At 31.5% G+C, this 18,166-nt stretch overlaps 2 protein-coding genes and 1 long non-coding RNA gene across 7 annotated transcripts in view; 1 reads left to right on the forward strand and 2 right to left on the reverse strand.

Annotated features, from left to right (window-relative positions):
* Window positions 1-199: 199 nt before the first annotated feature.
* On the reverse strand, window positions 200-8,517 carry nSyb (neuronal Synaptobrevin). Its single transcript, XM_070653780.1, has 6 exons — window positions 8,218-8,517; window positions 6,660-6,743; window positions 6,478-6,538; window positions 6,145-6,303; window positions 6,019-6,070; window positions 200-4,827 (listed from the first exon to the last, which is right to left on the reverse strand). Coding segments are annotated over exons 1-6 (534 nt in total). The 5' UTR covers window positions 8,220-8,517; the 3' UTR covers window positions 200-4,651.
* On the forward strand, window positions 4,011-14,091 carry LOC139100983 (uncharacterized). 2 transcript variants are annotated; one of them, XR_011545499.1, is made up of 5 exons: window positions 4,011-4,030; window positions 4,197-4,287; window positions 10,235-11,019; window positions 11,233-11,434; window positions 11,522-14,091. It is a non-coding gene; the product is annotated as an uncharacterized lncRNA (long non-coding RNA). The 2 variants fall into 2 exon arrangements; XR_011545498.1 differs by having other exon boundaries at window positions 10,235-11,434.
* The window catches only part of Hr51 (Hormone receptor 51), an 18,712-nt gene continuing 10,186 nt past the window's right edge, over window positions 9,641-18,166 (reverse strand). Inside the window, exons 3-12 of one of the 4 annotated variants that reach the window (XM_070653774.1) lie at window positions 16,809-16,912; window positions 14,084-14,198; window positions 13,936-14,015; window positions 13,782-13,862; window positions 13,618-13,713; window positions 12,765-12,836; window positions 12,234-12,610; window positions 11,992-12,156; window positions 11,741-11,910; window positions 9,641-11,638 (exon numbers count right to left, since the gene is read on the reverse strand). In XM_070653774.1, the coding sequence (XP_070509875.1) occupies window positions 11,590-11,638; window positions 11,741-11,910; window positions 11,992-12,156; window positions 12,234-12,610; window positions 12,765-12,836; window positions 13,618-13,713; window positions 13,782-13,862; window positions 13,936-14,015; window positions 14,084-14,198; window positions 16,809-16,912 (1,309 nt within the window). In that variant the 3' untranslated portion in view covers window positions 9,641-11,589. Of the gene's footprint in view, window positions 11,911-11,991; window positions 12,157-12,233; window positions 12,611-12,764; window positions 12,837-13,617; window positions 13,714-13,781; window positions 13,866-13,935; window positions 14,016-14,083; window positions 14,199-16,808; window positions 16,913-18,166 lie in introns of all 4 variants that reach the window. The other 3 variants (XM_070653772.1, XM_070653776.1, XM_070653775.1) reach the window with 3 other exon arrangements.

The following is an 18,166-nucleotide window of genomic DNA, read 5'->3' on the forward strand; positions in this document are numbered from 1 at the left end:
GATTTTTTTTTTTCATCCTTTTATCGGTCTCCAATTTTTCGTTATAGCATCTAACAAACGTAAAAATCATACTAATAAATTATTTCATGCTACATAAATAATACATAAAATTGTTACTTCTTCTTGCTTCCTCGAAACTGAATGCTTTCTCATTATTGATCTTCTTGCTTGCGACAAAATTCGAGTTGACTCATTTCACTTTATTTTTTTTGTTACTATTTTTAGTGCACTTTTTCTAGGAAATAGAATCATGACAATTCGGGTGGGTGGGGAGAAGCTTTAGCTTCGCGAATCTTGTTGTTTGCTTTTCTTTATGGAAAATTTTCTGTTGTTCTTGACTTATTTAGTGTAGTGGAACTGATTTATTTAGTTCTAGTCTTCCTTTGTGTCAAAGTCTTTGTGAGCAGTTGCTGACTAGACTCTCTAGAACAGAGGTGGGCAACTATATAGTTTTCGCGGAACAGCTTGACGATAACCAGATCGAATAAAGTACGTCATAACTGATTAAAGAATGGTTAATGTCTAGTTCGAAAGATAGAGCTGACTTTTGACATTCCCTACGCGCGGTAATGGGCCCTCGTGCGCTTCAGCCTAGTTGATGACTAGTTCTAACTGCTATTTGTCTACTCGGATAAGCCAAGAACGAAACTACATATAGCATACGGTTCATGGCTCACTAAAGTGTCGCGGCTCACAGATTGCCCTTCGTACTAACTTTCTTCGCTGGTGACTCTAAGTAATTCGACACTGTGGTCCATGGACTCCCTTAGTTTGCGTCTGATGTTGACTCTATCGCTGGTAATCACTTGCCAACTACCGAAGTCTAGTGTATTACTACTTTTTGCCCATAAACGCTCTAAAATCATCAAATTTCCCGTTTTTTGATGGAAAATGTCAAAAGTTGTTTACTTTTTCAAAGTTCGGAAAGTTTTCAAATTTTGAAAAATCGTTAGAAAATTTCAAGCAATCAACCTTTTTAGTTAAAGATCATTCTCTTGAGAGCTAGTTTGTACCATACATAAACTTGATGAACATGCTCGTGAGCGTTGATCTCAGCTTACTGAGCTAACTCTGCTCGTGAGAGTATGATTCTTGCCTTGATATGGATTTTTGATTTCTATTTCCCAGAAACTGCACATCAGGAACATCACAACTCATGACAATCTTATAATTATTTTGATAAAAATTTGATTAGTTTTGTCATCCATTTTGTTCTATTTATTTTTAGGCGAAAAAGGCTTTTTTTTAAATATTTTTTTTTTTGAGAAATGACATAGACAATAAAATTCGACAAAGAATGATTAAGGAGCATAGAATTAAGTTTAATAGTGTATATATTGTCCCAACATAAGTTATTTATATGCAATCTCACATGATTTTTGTTACTATCCAATTTTTTGGTTTTTCTGCGTTATGAATCAAATAAAAAGTTAAAAATTGCGTGTTTAGTAACTGATAGCACTGCTTTGTTCTTGTTATTTTCATTAAATTCTTGTTCATAGTAATGTTATTTCACTTTACATTCATTGTATCATGACGATTCTTGTTCTGTATTTAATTTTTTATTATTATTTCTTTAATTTATTTAACCTATAGATTTGCAGAGAGTGTTACTATGTAGGTATGTGTTATTCGGTTGTGAGAGTGACTCTTTAAATATTTTTTTTTTTATTTCATATCTGTTTTTTTAATTAAAGTACATACACTTTTTTTTTCACCTATTTACTGTATATAAGTTATACCAATAGTTCCATTATCTTCGGAATTAATTCAAATAAAATCCAAAAAAAAAAAGGCAATCAACAATAAAAATGTATAATAATGATAAGATTTAATTAGTCTAAGAGCAATAACTATAATAGTCTTTCCCTAATATTGAGGCAAATGATAATACGGATGTTAGAATAATAGTAATAATAAGTTTTAAGTTATTGATGATGGTGTTGCACATTTTCTCGTAATTTTCCCTTTATACAATATTTAATTCAATCAGATTCCTCATATATTATGGAAAATATGTATCCTCGAGTGCTCTATGACTTTGATAGCTGTCGTTTTATTATTGTAAGTTCGTAAATTCCTTCAGTGGCTGATATGGCATTGAAGGAGATTGTTTACTACACAATAAGTAAGTGTGCGTGTGTGCTTGTTGAACTTCTTGTTGAATGCATTAATTTCTTATGGAATTTGCTATACTCATAGGTCGAATCACAAGGAGGAAGTTGTGTTGGTCTAGCAATATGTGAAGAATTTTTTACCTAACAGTCTACTGTGTTTGCAAGGAAAGTCACAACTTGGGTCTTGTAATAATTGATGGATTTACTCCCGAATAGTCTCCCTAGTTCTCTAGAACATCACTACGTCGCTGTATTAATGGTAAGACGTGAAGTGACCCAGACGACACCATTACTGCTGATTTTGACCTAACGGCAAGAAAATGGAGTTCGCCACATTTAGCTGTTCGGAATTGATAGTTTGGATGATTTGGACTAGTTGGAATTAGTAACATTTGGTGTCTTTCATCCTTTGTGTAACTATCTCATTCATATTTTCAAGAACTTGAATTCCGAGCAACTCAATGTAGTCACCAGGGCGTCACTATGTCGTGATGTTATGTCCTTATATTTCCGGGCCTGTTATATAGTAACTACTAAGAATCATCACTGCCAGGCAGGCTACCAGGTCGGGTTCAATTAGGTATCACATCCAATTTTGATGACAAAATTTGTTAGTTTTCTAAGATTATCCCCTAATCACATCTCAGGCCTTCCTTGCCTAAATCTTTCCATTCAGCACCACTCTATCCATTTTTCACCAACAATTCCAAAGCACATCTCAATTTCTGTCGTTTGAATTATATCCAAGGATTACTTCTTTCACAGTAACAAAGAGATATGTGCTTTTGCAAAGTTCATAAAATATGGAAGGAATGAAGTCAAATGAAGATAAATGTTACACTCCAAATTTGACCCAATTGGCAAAGTTTAATTTGCAGTTGTTACTTTTGTGGTGTCTACATAGAGTGGTAATCTGTGGTGTTGAGTCGTTTATAGGCTAATATGTTATTACGAGATTCAGGACTCTGTGGTTGGGTGGTTAGTTAACAGATCAGATATCTGTATCACTGTCTTGTGAGTTTGTAGGTTCGATTCCTACCAAATACTGATCTTTGAATCGTTATATAAAGCAGAGCTCGAAGTTGACTCCGAATTCTGATGGAGTCGAGTCGATTTAAGTCGACTTTTCTTTGCAAAATTAGAGTCGACTTCGAGATCTGATGTAGAGTTTTGCAAGAGTTTTGTCGATATGATAAGGATTCTGGACAATTGCAACCTCTAAATCAATAACGTCATATTCAACAGCTGTTCAGCTTCATCTTCATGCAGCCTCATGTTAGTTGTTAATATCACATTCTTACTGATGACCCAAGCACACCTCATTATAACAATAGCTCCTCAAAGTCATAAAGCACTCGAATTTGTCAGTTATCAACAAAGTTTAATTGAACATTAAAATTTTTGTATAAGTTTTTTAAATTAAAAATGTCACAAATATTATTATTTTTTTATGTTCTTCTTCACAATTTATTGTGTGGTAATTCTTATCGTTCGATTATGTGTGTGTATGTGATTTTCATTTGGGACTTGATCAACTTGACTTTTTTTTTCGAAAAAAATTTAAAGTCATCAAAAAAGAAACCAAAGGATATTTTTGACCTTTACATTACTTAGGAATGATTTTTTTTTAATAATTTTCACTTGTTTTTGTAATTTATTGAAGCTAAATCTAAAGATCTCCACTTCTTCCACCATCCATCGTTTAATAATCTTTAAAGTCTATACTTTTAAAAGATAAATATTTTTTATGTAACAATTAGCTTGTGATTTCATCATACTCATATGTTATAGGTTTATATAAGTTTTTTTTTTGTTTTTTAAATAATTTATTATTAATTTTTTTTTTTCTTATTCTTCTCTTAATTTTTTTCTGTATCCGAAGCTTTATTTTTCGTCGTGATGATGTTAAAAAGGTATAACTATGTATTATAATTTATAATATTTTTATTTCCCTTATCATTGTCGATTCTTGATGAACATTTTTTTATTAATTTTTTTCTTATATATTTTAAATCTTTCTTATTTATTGCATGGAATCGTTTCATTTTATTTTGGACATGAACGGAAATAAAAAAAAAGTTTTTTTCGGAAGTGTGTCTAATTGAAAATCTAATAAAGAATGACCGGTTGACCCGTTGTTTGATAGAAAGATTGAGATTCTCATAAAAAGGTATCAATTTCAATTATTATTTTTTTTTTGTTCCATATTTTTCTTATTTGAAACTTTTTTCTTGACCTTTTCATTTCCCACCAATGTTCTCACGTAATTGTTATTCATTGTCTCTTCTTTCATAACTTGTCCATTATTCCTATCATAATTTTTTTACTTATTTTTTCCTTTTGTATAACAGAATTATTTTATGATTTTCATATAACCATCACACTTAAAAATATTATTTTTTTTTTCCATATTCAATATCGGATTTAACAATCGAAAAAAATGTAGAGAAGTAATAAAGAGGGAAAAAACATACTTGTCTTTTTTTTTTGTTTGTTCTTATAAATGGGGCTTAATTCAATTAAACAAGAAATTTTTAAACCCGAAAGAATCGATCTGAGTTGGATATTGGAAAGAATGACTTTGATCCGGCTCCACCACCTTGTGGTGCAGATGCTGGGGCTGCTGGTGCTATTTGTGGCTGATTCTGCATGTAATTTGGTGGTGGATATTGTGCATATGGTGGAGGTTTGTCATCACTCATGAATTTCGCTAAAAATGGAAAAAATTGAATTTTTAGAAAAATATTAGAATTGCAATTTTTTATAAGGAATTGAAGACATAGTGGGGAATTGGTTTGCAAAATTTTAGCAACTAGAAGTCAAAAGTGTACGAAATATACTAAAAATTCATACTGAAACAAGTCGACTTATAAATAGAAAATCCGAATCGATTTTGAACTCTGGAAGTCATATACGCTCTTGAATAATTTGTCAACTGTCGTTTAGAATTAAAAATGTATTTTAACTAGAGTCAGCTGATTTTCCCCTTTAGTGTAGTTGTAGGCCCCTGTATATAGATATTTTTGTTTGTTTTTAAACTCTGAAGAATAAACATCAGAATTTATTAATGAGTTTTCATCCAGTAATTCTTTGCCTGACAGGTATTTGTAAGTTCTGTTAAGTTCATTCATTTACAAGTTATATATCCTTGTTCTTAACATGTTGGGTATACTTACAATCGATACTCAACAAAATCTGTTTTAGAGAAAGGATTTTCGAAGTTTGTTTTGGCATTTTCTCAAGATTCAAATATGAATAAGGTTTGAAATTGATACTAGTTTCTCCTAAACTCTTTTTAAATTACCTCAACTTAATTCAATTAAACTTAAAGTTGAGCGTAAGATCATAATCAAGACATTTCAGCAAATATCTTTATCGTCCTCATTATTTGTAGCGTAAAATTGAAGGTAGTACAGCAAAAAAACACAAACTTCCTATTTTTTCAACACAAAGGAACTGGATATGATACAGGAATAAAAGGAATATTCTGCAACACAAAGAAATTTGTTATACTTTGCCAAAAAATATCCATTTTTATGGAAAAATACGGAAATATAATCGGAAATGACTACTTGGAATATAAGAATTGTAAAGATTTTCGCCAAAACTTTATATGAACCAGAAATTGCATAGAATATTCGATTAATTCGGTTATGGAGCATTCAAATACTACGGGACGCCCGCTCCCCACTGATACTAAATCATGTTATACTCCGTGGCAAAGTTGCCATCCCCAACTCCCCTCTGAGCATTCCGTAACTCCCGTACATTCCCATATACTTCAAAAAAGTCAAATACAGCAATGAGTCAGACCAAATCAAACATCAAAAGTAAATGTTAATGTCAATTAACATGTTCAGTGTGCCCCAACTCTTTGCTCTTTTAATGTTCTTAATCTTACATCCAATATACGCTACTATGATAAGTCCAATTACACCCATAATAATCATCATCTAAAACGAGAAAGAAAAGGAAGAAGGTAATTCAGAATTAATTACTCAAGAAAGTCCCAATTAAAAAGGCATACCTTCAAATTCTGTAACCAGAACTTTCTTTTGAGCTTTCCAGCTTGCTGCTCAAATTGTGATGCACCTTGCTGTAATGCATCAGCTCGATCATCCAATTCCGAAAGCTTCTGATCTCTTTCTAATACTTTTTCAACATTCGTTTTCATTATATCAACAACCTGGATGTGATGGCAAACAAGGAAGAGAAAGTAAATTAAAAATTGTCTAGAACTCAATCTTTTAATGACAACAAAACATGAGAAAAAGTTTGTCTAATCAAAAAAAAAAAGAAGAGATTTCCTCGGAACAACATTTCAGCGATATAATTAGATGCAACTGTGTATGTCAATTACCTCATCGACTTGCGCTTGTGTTTGCTGAAGTCGTCTCTGTGCAGCAATTTGTTGGGGTGTTCTATTTTTTTTCGATATGATGATGATTATGTGGGTTGGTGTGTGAGAATTAAAAATAACAGGAAAAAGAAGAGTATAAATGAGTTAGTTCCTTCCAAATAAAGAGTTTAATCAAAACAAACCTTGGTCCTCCTACAACTTCTCCATTTTCGCCTGTGGCTGGTGCAGCTGGTGCGAGATTATTTGGATCCTGTCCTGGGGCAGCCCTGCAAAAAATAAGGAATGAAATTTTATAGCTCAAAAGTACTTTAAACTTTTTTATCATAAATAGCCACTTGAAATGAAATCTGAATATCATCCTAAGCATCAATTCTATGTGTGTATGTGTTGGCGGCAAATGTTGAAAATTTGATTTAAAATCAATTGGGACTTTTTCTTCTCATTTCTAATAATTGCTTTAAGTGATTGAATTTTTCCATTTTGATAAATAAGTCTGTCTTTCTTCTTCCTTTTATGTGATTTTCATTTCATCAGTGTCACTTTTTTTTCGGGGAAATTACGAATAGTCACAGTTTTATGAAACAAAGTAGCAAATCTGTGGTGGATTTTAGATTGCAAAGAGAAGCTACTGAGTATTTGCCTAATTCATCGTTTGCCTGATCATCTTTCTATGTCTCAGTTTAATTATTTAGTAGAATGTTACTTAACTGACGGTATACGTCATGTAAACTTATTAGGTAAGCTACTAACTTAGGTAAGACTCGATAAGTAGCATTAAGTAACTTGAAAAAGCTTGTAAACTAGAAAATTCCTTTGTTCTTCAAATAAATTGTCATAACGTTTATTTCAGATTTGAATAATATTGATTCTACATAGTTAAAGACCCCTTTTTCATACAAAAGTTGAGTTTGTTTTTGAACTCCGAAGAATTAACAATATTTACCAAATTAAAGCCATTTACAGTTATTACAGACACTGTATCTCAAAAATGCGCTTCTGTCAGTCACAACTGACCACAATTCAACAATTCCCAATGACTTTTTAAACGACATTAATTGCTATTAACTTGACATACATTTTTTAGGTTTCATTGTCAAGATAACGTGAGTAAAATTAGACAGGTACATGTTGTGCTTATTTGATCAGCTGGATCTTATGAACGAAATTTCATTCTACATTCTTGCATAGCATTCAATTCCCCATGCGACTGACTCAATATCCAAAAAAAAAAGTTTCTAGCATGAAATTTTTATTTCAATTTCTCAATGACTCTTTTGTATTAAATTCAATGATCAGAGACGATAAAAATGCGCATTAGCTGTCCGCCTACAATAATCTATTTGCATGATTTGTTTCGCAAAAACTTTTCATATAACAAAAGAAAAGAAAAAAATTGATCTCGAAACTTACTTCCGAGAAAATTGAATTTCTTTAAAGAAAGAAAAAGGTTATGAGAAATGATAGAAACTGCTTTATGGACATGTATGGATGATGAAGCCCTCATGATAAAAATCGATAATTTTAAATTTTTCTCTATTTTTTTCTTTTGTTCTATTTTCTTTGCCTTTATGGAACTTTAGATTTGAATATTTAACTATGGAAGTTACGAATAGGAACTGAATTAGTAATTAAATCAATGAATTCGCGTACGCAAAGTTTTTAACAAAATTTTCAGATTATTTATATTCAAAAACTTAAATTTCAATTTGAAACTACAATTTTAGACCTTAATATACTTACATTGTGATTTATTTCCTTGAAAAGTTTAAGTTTAATCCTTTAAAGACAAGATACTGTCGTAAAATACAATATTTTTTAGTAAAATTTGATTAAGTTTTATAATTAAATTGATTTTCTTGTATTTTAATACAATTTCATAAAGCTTGATCACACAAATATTAAATTATAGTTAATTTAATTGAAACTTGATTGCACAATTATTTTAATTTTATAATTTTGCGTTGTTAAGGAATAAACACAAAAAACTTTTTTCTCTACTTTTTTACAGATTTTTTTATTTTTCCTAATGGAAAGATGTCCATGAGTGGATAGCGCAGAAGTAAAAATGGAATTGGAAAATTTTCTATAAAATTCGAAAAAGAATAATTGTTAAGCTGATTGTATTTCCAGTTAGTTCCAATTTTGGTTGAAATCCTTTTACGATGTTTTCCTTTGTCACATGTTTGGGTTCATTTGACAACAAAAAAATGTTCTTGTGACGTAAATTTGTTTGGTAACTATGGTGATATCGTCGATATTGACCGTTTTTTGATGAGTTAGAGGACTGTTAATCCATAGAATCTGTAATCAAGTTGAATTAACTCTTAGAAATTGAGGAATAATGAATAATAATTCTAAGAATAATTAGGAACCATAACATATTTAAGGTTAAATGTCAAATGTCACTGGAACTCATCAATTCTGCGCATGTCAACAATTGTTCCAATTTTTCCACTCACATTCTGCACATGCTCAACGAAAATGCCAATTCGTTCTTTCGTTAAAGTTCCATGAAGCTTCTTTATTGATTTTTTTTTCCTTTCTTGCTGTCATAATGACAACGATTTATTTTGAAGCTGAAAGCAATGTACGGTTTTGAGAAAAAAATTGAGAGCTTTTTGCGTATGCATGAAAGCATGTCAGTTGGTATCTGAAAGTTGTTAATTAAAGAGATTGACTCAAGTCACGACTTTTTTTACTTCTTACATTCATTAACATTTTATTTATTTTTTTTTTCATTTCTCATTTAAATCAATTCTTACAATAAGGTTATTCCACTATATGTAGATGTAATTGTTATTTAGACACCAAATTAAATTAATAATAACATCTATTGTACAACGTGTTGTGCAATTACTTATATCTTACTTAATAGTATATAGACTTATATATTGTGCTTTGGAATATCAATTATGATGGAATGTTACTTATAAATATGCTTAAATTGTGTGGCATTGCATCACTTTTTTATCATAAAATTTTATATATTTTTGTCATAACTTCTTTTATGCTGTATTATCATTACATGAACATTTATTTATATTACATCTCTAACCATTCTTAAATAATAGTACAAAAAATCAAGGAATTTCCACCTGACTAGTTCGTTTTTCAAATCATTTTGATTTTCATCTCAATTTAAATTTTTTCCATTTTTTTGGCATTAACCTTCAGTTATATATAGCTTATGGTTTCAGTTGGAAACTAACCTCTTATCTAAAGCCTCTTACATGTGGATATTCTTATCTGATAATCAAGATTATGTCAATTTTGGTTTTTATTGAGAAATTGTTTACCTAATTTTAAAATTGGAATGTTTTTTAGAAATTGTCTTTTACAGTTGGCTTCATTGTAATGTGTTGATTAGAAAATTAAAAATAAATGGAGTAAAACCTTAGTTGTCCCACGCGAAAGATAGTAATAATTAAAATAAACAATAATTATTCAGAGTTCTGTCAAAATCAATTGTCACGTTCGATAATCCATAATAAAGTTCAAAATCGACTCGAAGTCCAAATAAGTCGACTTCGGCCCGAGTTAAACAAATGAAGTAGGTTCACGGAGCATGTAGCATCCATATGACTACCAAATAGTCATAAATCATTTGCGTTGCTCGGGCTAGTCAACTAATACAAACAGTTATTCAGCCTTTATTATTGTCAAAGAATTTATGCATGTTTTGTGATTTATGGGGTTTAAATTTGAATTCAAATTTAGAATGTAGAATTTTGATGAGAATCCTTTCATTAAAATCTAGATCAAGCTTAGACTCTCATCTGAAAACCAAATCAGACGCTCATTTTCATCCAAAATTTACGAAATTAAACAAATTTTGCAATATTTGTTACTTAAGATGAGTTTCTGAATTTCGAGTAGCACAAGTCAGTTATTCGATCCAAAATTCGGCACCAGGTCGGCGTGTTTCGGGCATGGTGCCAGATGTAAATTGAATTCGGCGTGAATCTAGCAGGGTGCCAGATGTAAACAGAATCAAGGATCAAGCCAAGTTAGAGTCACCTTCGCCAGATAGAGGATTTTTGAGCAATTGACCGATTTTTGAAATTGTAGATTGTGGAATCGAGAAATCTATCCTAACATCACCTTGACCTTAAAAATATTGAACTAAACTATAAAATTTCATGTAAATTTGCTACTTTTTATAAATATTTAGACCGAAATACTTCCAAATTACAATTTTTATAATTTTTAATTCGTAATAAATGATCAATATGTCCAAAAAGTAACTTTATTTATCTACCAATATTCACAAAACCATGACGAAAGGAAAGGAACCAGACTTTATGAAAAAACACACAAAGTCGAGTAATTTGTACTAAAATTCAACCGTTTACAAACACGAGTCTGACAACATATGGCAAGCAGAAATTAAATGAATAAAAAAAATTCCTTTATGTCATTTGAACGGCATTCCGTGTATATTATGTAGCATGTACACTGGTATGATCAATATTTTAAAATTTGAAGTGCGTTTTAGGGATGATGGGGAATGTTTAGAATAAAATATAATCCTGTTCAGGTCTAGTAAGTTTTTGGTCTATCAATCTCTTTATGTTGTCTATTTGAGACTGGTAAGGGTCAATATGGATAGTTGATGCTTGGTTTACTGGGTTTACTGCCATAATTCAACCAAGATATTGTCTAAATCCATAGTCAATTTTTATAAATTGTAAAAAATTAATCAAAATAATAACTAATTTTTTCTGATTTCTCAACTTCCGCGTGGACACCCGGAAGTTCATGATCTAGGGAATGCTGAATACAGGACTTTGGGAATCCAGACTCCAAAAGCCCAAAAAAGTGCCTCCACATTGATGTCCTGCCAACTTCGGCATGGTGTTTGAAAACAATAAAATAACTTAAATTTCAACTTAAATTACTCAATTACAGTACGGCCGACGGAGAGTAATTTTCATAGTACGACATAATATCATAAAAGGTACACAATACGTATATTTACATTAATTTACTTCCTAGAATTTCTCAATATTTTCTTAATTTTTTTCTAAATTAATCATCAACTCAGCTCAAAAATTCAAAATAAATGTCAATATATTACAAAAAGAATTTCCTCCTATATGTCCTATACACACACTAATATCTATTGTATGGAGAATTGTACGGAAATATCATCTGACTTCTCCTGCATTCCACATTATATAATTAGCAGCATGAAAGTGTAAAATTTGATTTTAACTTGACCAGAAGTTTTGAGGATTAAATTAATTTAATTTAATTTTTATACATATCACAAAGAACTTTTTCCATTTGTGTATTGCCGATGGTCTTGTGAAAATAAATTGACTCAATACGTGTTGAGCTGACAAGTCTCAATAATGGTAACATCAACAGCAATCGTCCAAAACGTGCAATTTGCGTCGGGAATTGTGCACGGCAGTGTTGACTCAGCATCACCTATTTTTTTGTCAATATCATTAACATGGAATTATCATTTACGCATGACTTAAAAAAATTTATTCAATAATGAACACATACCTGCGCCTGATCTTGTAAATTCTCAATCTCCGATGGTGATTTTAACCCTTTGGCATCAGAGCGGAAGAGAACGATTGCCTTGAGGCATGCAAACTCAGCAGGATCAACGAGAATTGCTTTAAACCTCAGCAAAGTGTCGTGAAGTGTGCGAATATCTTGAGAAGTCTGTCAATCACAGTAAATTGAAAATTAATGTATTTTAAATTCCATCCATTTTTTATCATAAAATCTCATCTTCTTACCTTGTCTTGTTTATTATCTGCTAAATTAATATTATTGTTGTTATTATTATTCGAACAATGTTCCGTTACGGAAAATAAGGAGCAATTAGCTGGTTCAAGCGGTAAACACCATTGAATAGCATTTAATAAGAACAATGCTGACCATGATTCCTCCAATAGAATCACTTGATCACGAAATGCTAAACTCGCAAAACTTGGCAAATTTTTGGCCCATTTAACTGCCATAAACAATAGACGTGCACTTGTTTCATAAACAGTCTCATGCGTATGTCCATACAGTGATGAATTAACGAAATGGGGAACCATAATATTCTTTCCATTTTCGCCATTTTCATTTTCTTCGTCATTTGTCGTAACCTCAATTTCAATGGAATCATCTGGAAAGTTTAAAGAGCGAGAGAAAAAAAAGGAGATGTGTTACACAAAATGAGATTTAGCTTCATCGATTTTCTACTTTTTTTGTTGGCTTTCATTTCTTTCGAGATGAAATTTTTGAATGAATCACTTTAATAGCATAGCATATACACTTACCATCATTTTCTATCAGATGAGATGGTGAGCCGGAGCCAATTGATGATGATTTTCGTGTATTGTTGATTTCGTCTAACAAGAGAAAAAATGGAATTGAAAATAATTTTACGGATTAGTTTATGCAAATCAAAAGAATGCGAAATGAAAGGAAACTTTTTTGTGTTTGATGTGGAGATTTTTGGTTTTTTTGGAATTATTTCAAAAAAGTTGATTACATTTGGATGATGATTTTTGGATCAAAGCATTCTTGGTTAATTTAAATTGATAATTAAAGGAGAATTGGTAAACAATCACATTTATTAAGGTCTTAGCGAATAGCAATCAACAATTAGCTAGCCTGAGATTCTATCTGAGTCAGAATTTATATGATTTAAATCATATCACAAATGTTATTATTAAAATTAAATAAGAAAACGGAAGGAAAATTAGATATTTTGCAAATTTTAGTATCGCCGGGATCAACAGTCTAACTTATATAACTGTAGAATTGTAAAACTGTGTAACTCAATGCTTATTTATCAATAAGTTCAACTAAACAACTTCCAGATAGATTTAATTATTCACAATGATGTTTATTCTTCGAAGTTCAAAAACAAATTTAACTTATACAAAAAAGGGTTTTCAACTATGTACAGATAATATTCAAATCTCAAATGACCGTTAAAACACAATAAAGTGAGAATATGGTCAAAAATCTGTTATTTAAAATGGAACCTGAGGAGTTAAACCCTAAGCAAGCATCTCGCCGAATGCGAGAGTACGACCCATGTGGCCGAATGGCTTGGATATCAATCCCTTACATGGAGTGTTGTCGATTTGACAAAATTACAATAAAATGTTAATAAATCCTTACCTTTGGTGTTATTGTTTAACGAATGTCCACCATTTGGACTATTGGAAGAGATTGAATTGTTGTTTGATGAAGAGTTAAGAGACAGTAAATGATAATCTAATAAAGAAAAATCATTGAATTAGAAATAAAAATTTTTGTAATAAAATCACAATAAATTATATTACCATTTGCTAAAGATACTTGATGGTGATGTGGAATTGCACTTAATTGACTACTGTGATGTAAAAATTGAGATGCTGCGAGAGCTACTTAAGAGAAGAAATAAAGATTACAATAAGGGCATGACATTGAAAAGGGTTAATGAATGTAAATATTTACCTGGTGGTGTCAATAAATCGGAATGTCCGTAGCGTGGCGGAGAAAGCATTGACAATGACATTGAGTTTGTAAATTGTGGTCTGAAAAGTTCATTTTGAGATTTTTTAATAAGGAATATTCAGTAAAGGATTAAATTTTTTTAAATTACCCAAATATTCCCACGAGATTTGAATGTTCTCGCAACATCTTCGACTGATCCAAATCCCGCAATGATTCTGGTTTAATTGTTGCCGTGTTCCTTGGTTGTCGCTCATTCTGAACAGCTACTTGTAAATTTTAAAATGAAATATAAAAATAATTAATAATTTTTCCACACAAAATGTTTTCCGTGACCATTAAAATGCCTCATTAAGCTACAGCAAAAGACACATTGTCTCGTGGATAATTAAATAACTCACGCTGACAGAGCGCGGCTTGGTTTTGCGTCAATGAGAGAATGTGGTTACATAAATGTATAAAAAATTATTAAAAAGGAGGTTGTAACTCAACTACCATCGTCATCATCATCACGAAAATGTCATAAATGGGTTAAACGCAACAATTTTCACACATAATTAATTCAACGACAAAAGGAATATGTTTTTTAAGGAACAACATCAGTGGTTAACACAAAAAAAAGGATTCACGTTGTTCTATATTTGCACGTGCCGCAACCAAAGTGACTTCAAAGTAAAAAAAAAAATGCATGTGGGATATATATCCATATATGACAAATTTGCATACACACTTTAATTTTGTATCAGTTACTGTGTGTGTTTTTTTATTGTTGGTTTAATAAAGTGTGAATGAGTTTTTGTCATTGTGGAATTATCATCATTAAAATATAATAATTTACATCCATCGCCGCATGCAAATGATAATAATTGTTTAATGCTCACGGCGGTAAAAGATCTACAAGTTATAAAGACAGCACTTGAAATATAACAATGATGTGGAAAAAGTAAATGGATGTTGTAACAGGAATGAACAGGGAAAAAAAGGAGAAAGAACTTCAATCAATTTTCCATTCGAATGGAAAATCAAACGGTACTTGATGATGAGTCTTTTAACTTTAATAGGAATTATAGAATACTTTGTGTCTTTTGAGATATTACAGGTATAGGAATAAAGGGAAAAAATTGACAAGGATGACTTGAAAGATTTTTAAATGTTTGCCTCATCATTTCTTGAGTTTATAGGAATTAAAAGGGAGAATTATTTAAAATGAGAAGAGGTTGATGTCATTTGGATGGAGATTTATAATGGACTTTAAAAAGCAGATGGACTCTTTGGAATTGGATGTTTATTGATTTTTTGGACAGAAGAAACTCAAATTTCAACTATTAACTGGACAATTTTGCTTTTCCGATCCGACATTTTGCTTTAACTTGAGAATTTACGATGAGTATGAACTAACTTATTAAAATTTAATCAAGCTATTCTCATTACTAGGGTGATTTCATAAAATCTAGGATATCGAACCTTATGCAAGTGAATTTTCCAACTCGAGAATAAAGCCGATTAGTTAAGCAATACACCGTTGATCTGTAATGCTCGCTCACTTTTCAAAAGGTCATAGGTTCGATTCCCACCAGAAGCTGTTATCTCATTAATTCCAAAGAGTACTGTGGAAAAGGCAATGATTTCTTTCAATACTCTTGACATTACAAGGTTCTAGGCTCCGGGGAAGATTGCTGAAAACTGTCAAAACAAGGAAATAACAACGGACATCTTATATGCAGCGACACGAAATTCCTGATTCCGAAATCTAATTGAGTTTGTCACAGTTCACTTAGAACTGATTGAAACTTATATAAAATGTTATACTTCACAAGTGTTAGCAGAAAGATTTTTCATGCAAATTTAAATCAGTTTTTAATGAACCGGAACGAGTTCATGTCGACTTCTACTAAATTTTATGCAAAGCACTGCAAATTTATCATAAGTTGAAGCACAAAATTCCCATATTAGAGACCACAAAATTATGTTCATCCATAAGCGCAGAAGACAAAATATACCATAACCAAACAACTGGACTTCTTCTCATTACTTCATCAAACATTCACAGCTTTAATAATCCATCTGTCCTTATCAGCCATCATTATTAAACATTAAATGCATAACCAAGTGTAAATTCAATTGTCTGTAACAGATATCATAATCCATCCGTAAGTCCAAATAAAATTTTGTTTATTGAAATTCCATTTCAAATCGTTCAGAAAAAAAAAAATAAAACAGAAAGTTGAAATTTTATGAACCGACCTGACTTTTTTTCCCTATCTTTCATCAAAATCTACTTCCACGTAAAATTTGTTCAAACAAAAAAAATGAAGAAGAAGAAGCTCATCCAAACGTAAATGATTTTATGAAAATTGACAAGCGATTTGCGCAAGAGAAATGTTTACACAAACTTGATTTGTAGATGCTTCAATAACTTTTAATACTTTTGCCAGGTATTAAGCATTGTATATTTCCTTGAGAAACTTCAAAAAAACTAATGGGAAGTGGGATGAAAAATTGATTCATTTTTTTCCCGTTGTTTTGCATATTGTTGCACTCATATGGTCGATGGATGTTAAGGGTTAGGGAAAAACAATCAAATTTCCTACCACAGCACGATACATACGCGTGCAACAAAAATAAAAGCAGCTGGAATTCAAATAGTAAAAGTAGATTTTTTTTTGCTGTTCCTGGTCTTCCTCCTTTTGTACTCTCATTTGACGCAAAAAAATGTAGCAGAACAGCACGGACGAAAAGTTTCTGCGTTAATTTTCTGACAATAACAATCATTTCGTAGACAGTTTGAGGCATTTTATCAGTGCAAATGAATGATCGAAAAATTGCGATATTAAATTAAGGTTGAATGGAATATGGAAAGAAAGTGTGTTACTCACCGTCCTTATTCATTCCCATTGTCATACATTTTTTTAATCGACACGCCTGACATTGATTACGATGCGCCTTGTCAACAACGCAACGACCTGTTCCAGCTTGACATCTTTTTTTTTGTTGTTTTTTTGGTTCCGACGAATTGTTGAGAACATGAAAAGAAATGAGAAAATGATTAAAAATTATTTAGTTCTGTTTGGGTATTAAAGGAACTTGAAAGAGTTCAATGAATTAAAATTGAGAAAGAGAAGTCGTTAAGGAGGTTGTTAATAAATGATGTCTGTTGAAAATGAGATTTTGTAATTGATGAACGGAAAATAAATAGCAAATTGTGGAATTATACATTAAAGTACCCAGAAGACAAACGAAATTGAAAAGGAAAAATATTCGGTTCCAGACCAGAATGACTCTGATTTTAAGCCAAAAATAACTTAGATATTCAGATCAATGAGATGTAGATTTGCGCAACGATGATTCTCGGCTAACAATTATTTAACGATTGAGGATGCGCCAGACCTCTACTTACAGAGGACCTATAAATTCCAAATAGATAACTATACTGTCTGTAGTCTACAAAGGAAGGCTGTGAACCTCTATTCTACTGCATATGATTCAAAAAAAGACTTGTGGAAAAGTTTTCTTGCCGAGTCACAAATCCATGATCGCAAAATTGGTATTGCAATTATTAGGTACCGAAGTACTTACCTGAACATCATTAATCGGCTAATCGATCTAAAATCCATTCACAGACCGGAGAGACTCTCACTTGATGCCGAATTCGGCTTAAAATCAGAACTTTGGTAGAGCTACATCGGCATGGTAAAGGATTTTACATCGATAAACCTGTTTATGCTATTCTAGTAAACCATTTTGAAGACCATTCTGCCAAAGAGCCACATTTGACTCTTCCACGAAAAGAAAATCAATAGTGAATTAAGAAATCATCCATTAAAGTACCAGGAAGACCAGATTTGATGAAATGCAGCCTCAGATCTGAGTTACGCTGGTCTGAGTACAATTTTACACCAATTTCAACTCTCTGTGCTATCCGGAGTAGAATTCCAACCCTTCTTCATGACATCACTTGTAATCCAACCCCACATAAGATCATTAAATCCTTCCATCCTTACAAACACCCAACAAAAGATAGGAAAAGATATTTGATTTAAATCTGATTAAACATGTACTTGATATAATCAATATAGTCAAAATAACAACATATGTACTAGTCGCAGCTGAGCCATACTCATACGAATGGTTTGATTCCACTTGCTCTTCAATCAATCTACAATGTATTATGGCTATATAATTGAATTAGAGATTAAGTGGATATTTTTCACTTCCAACAACAATTGTACATGAA

Source organism: Chironomus tepperi, unplaced genomic scaffold (genome assembly GCF_022539635.2).
Source record: "Chironomus tepperi strain 1889 unplaced genomic scaffold, CSIRO-AGI_Ctep_v1 contig_73, whole genome shotgun sequence".
NCBI lineage: Eukaryota > Metazoa > Arthropoda > Insecta > Diptera > Chironomidae > Chironomus > Chironomus tepperi.

What these genes read in the sequence shown, in the direction of transcription:
- nSyb (XM_070653780.1), bottom strand. An exon ending in CACAAGCGCAAGTCGATGAG is followed by an intron (nt 6,304 to 6,477) that starts GTAATTGACATA and finishes CATCACATCCAG; the next exon opens with GTTGTTGATATAATGAAAAC. An exon ending in TCTGGTTACAGAATTTGAAG is followed by an intron (nt 6,071 to 6,144) that starts GTATGCCTTTTT and finishes TTCTCGTTTTAG; the next exon opens with ATGATGATTATTATGGGTGT.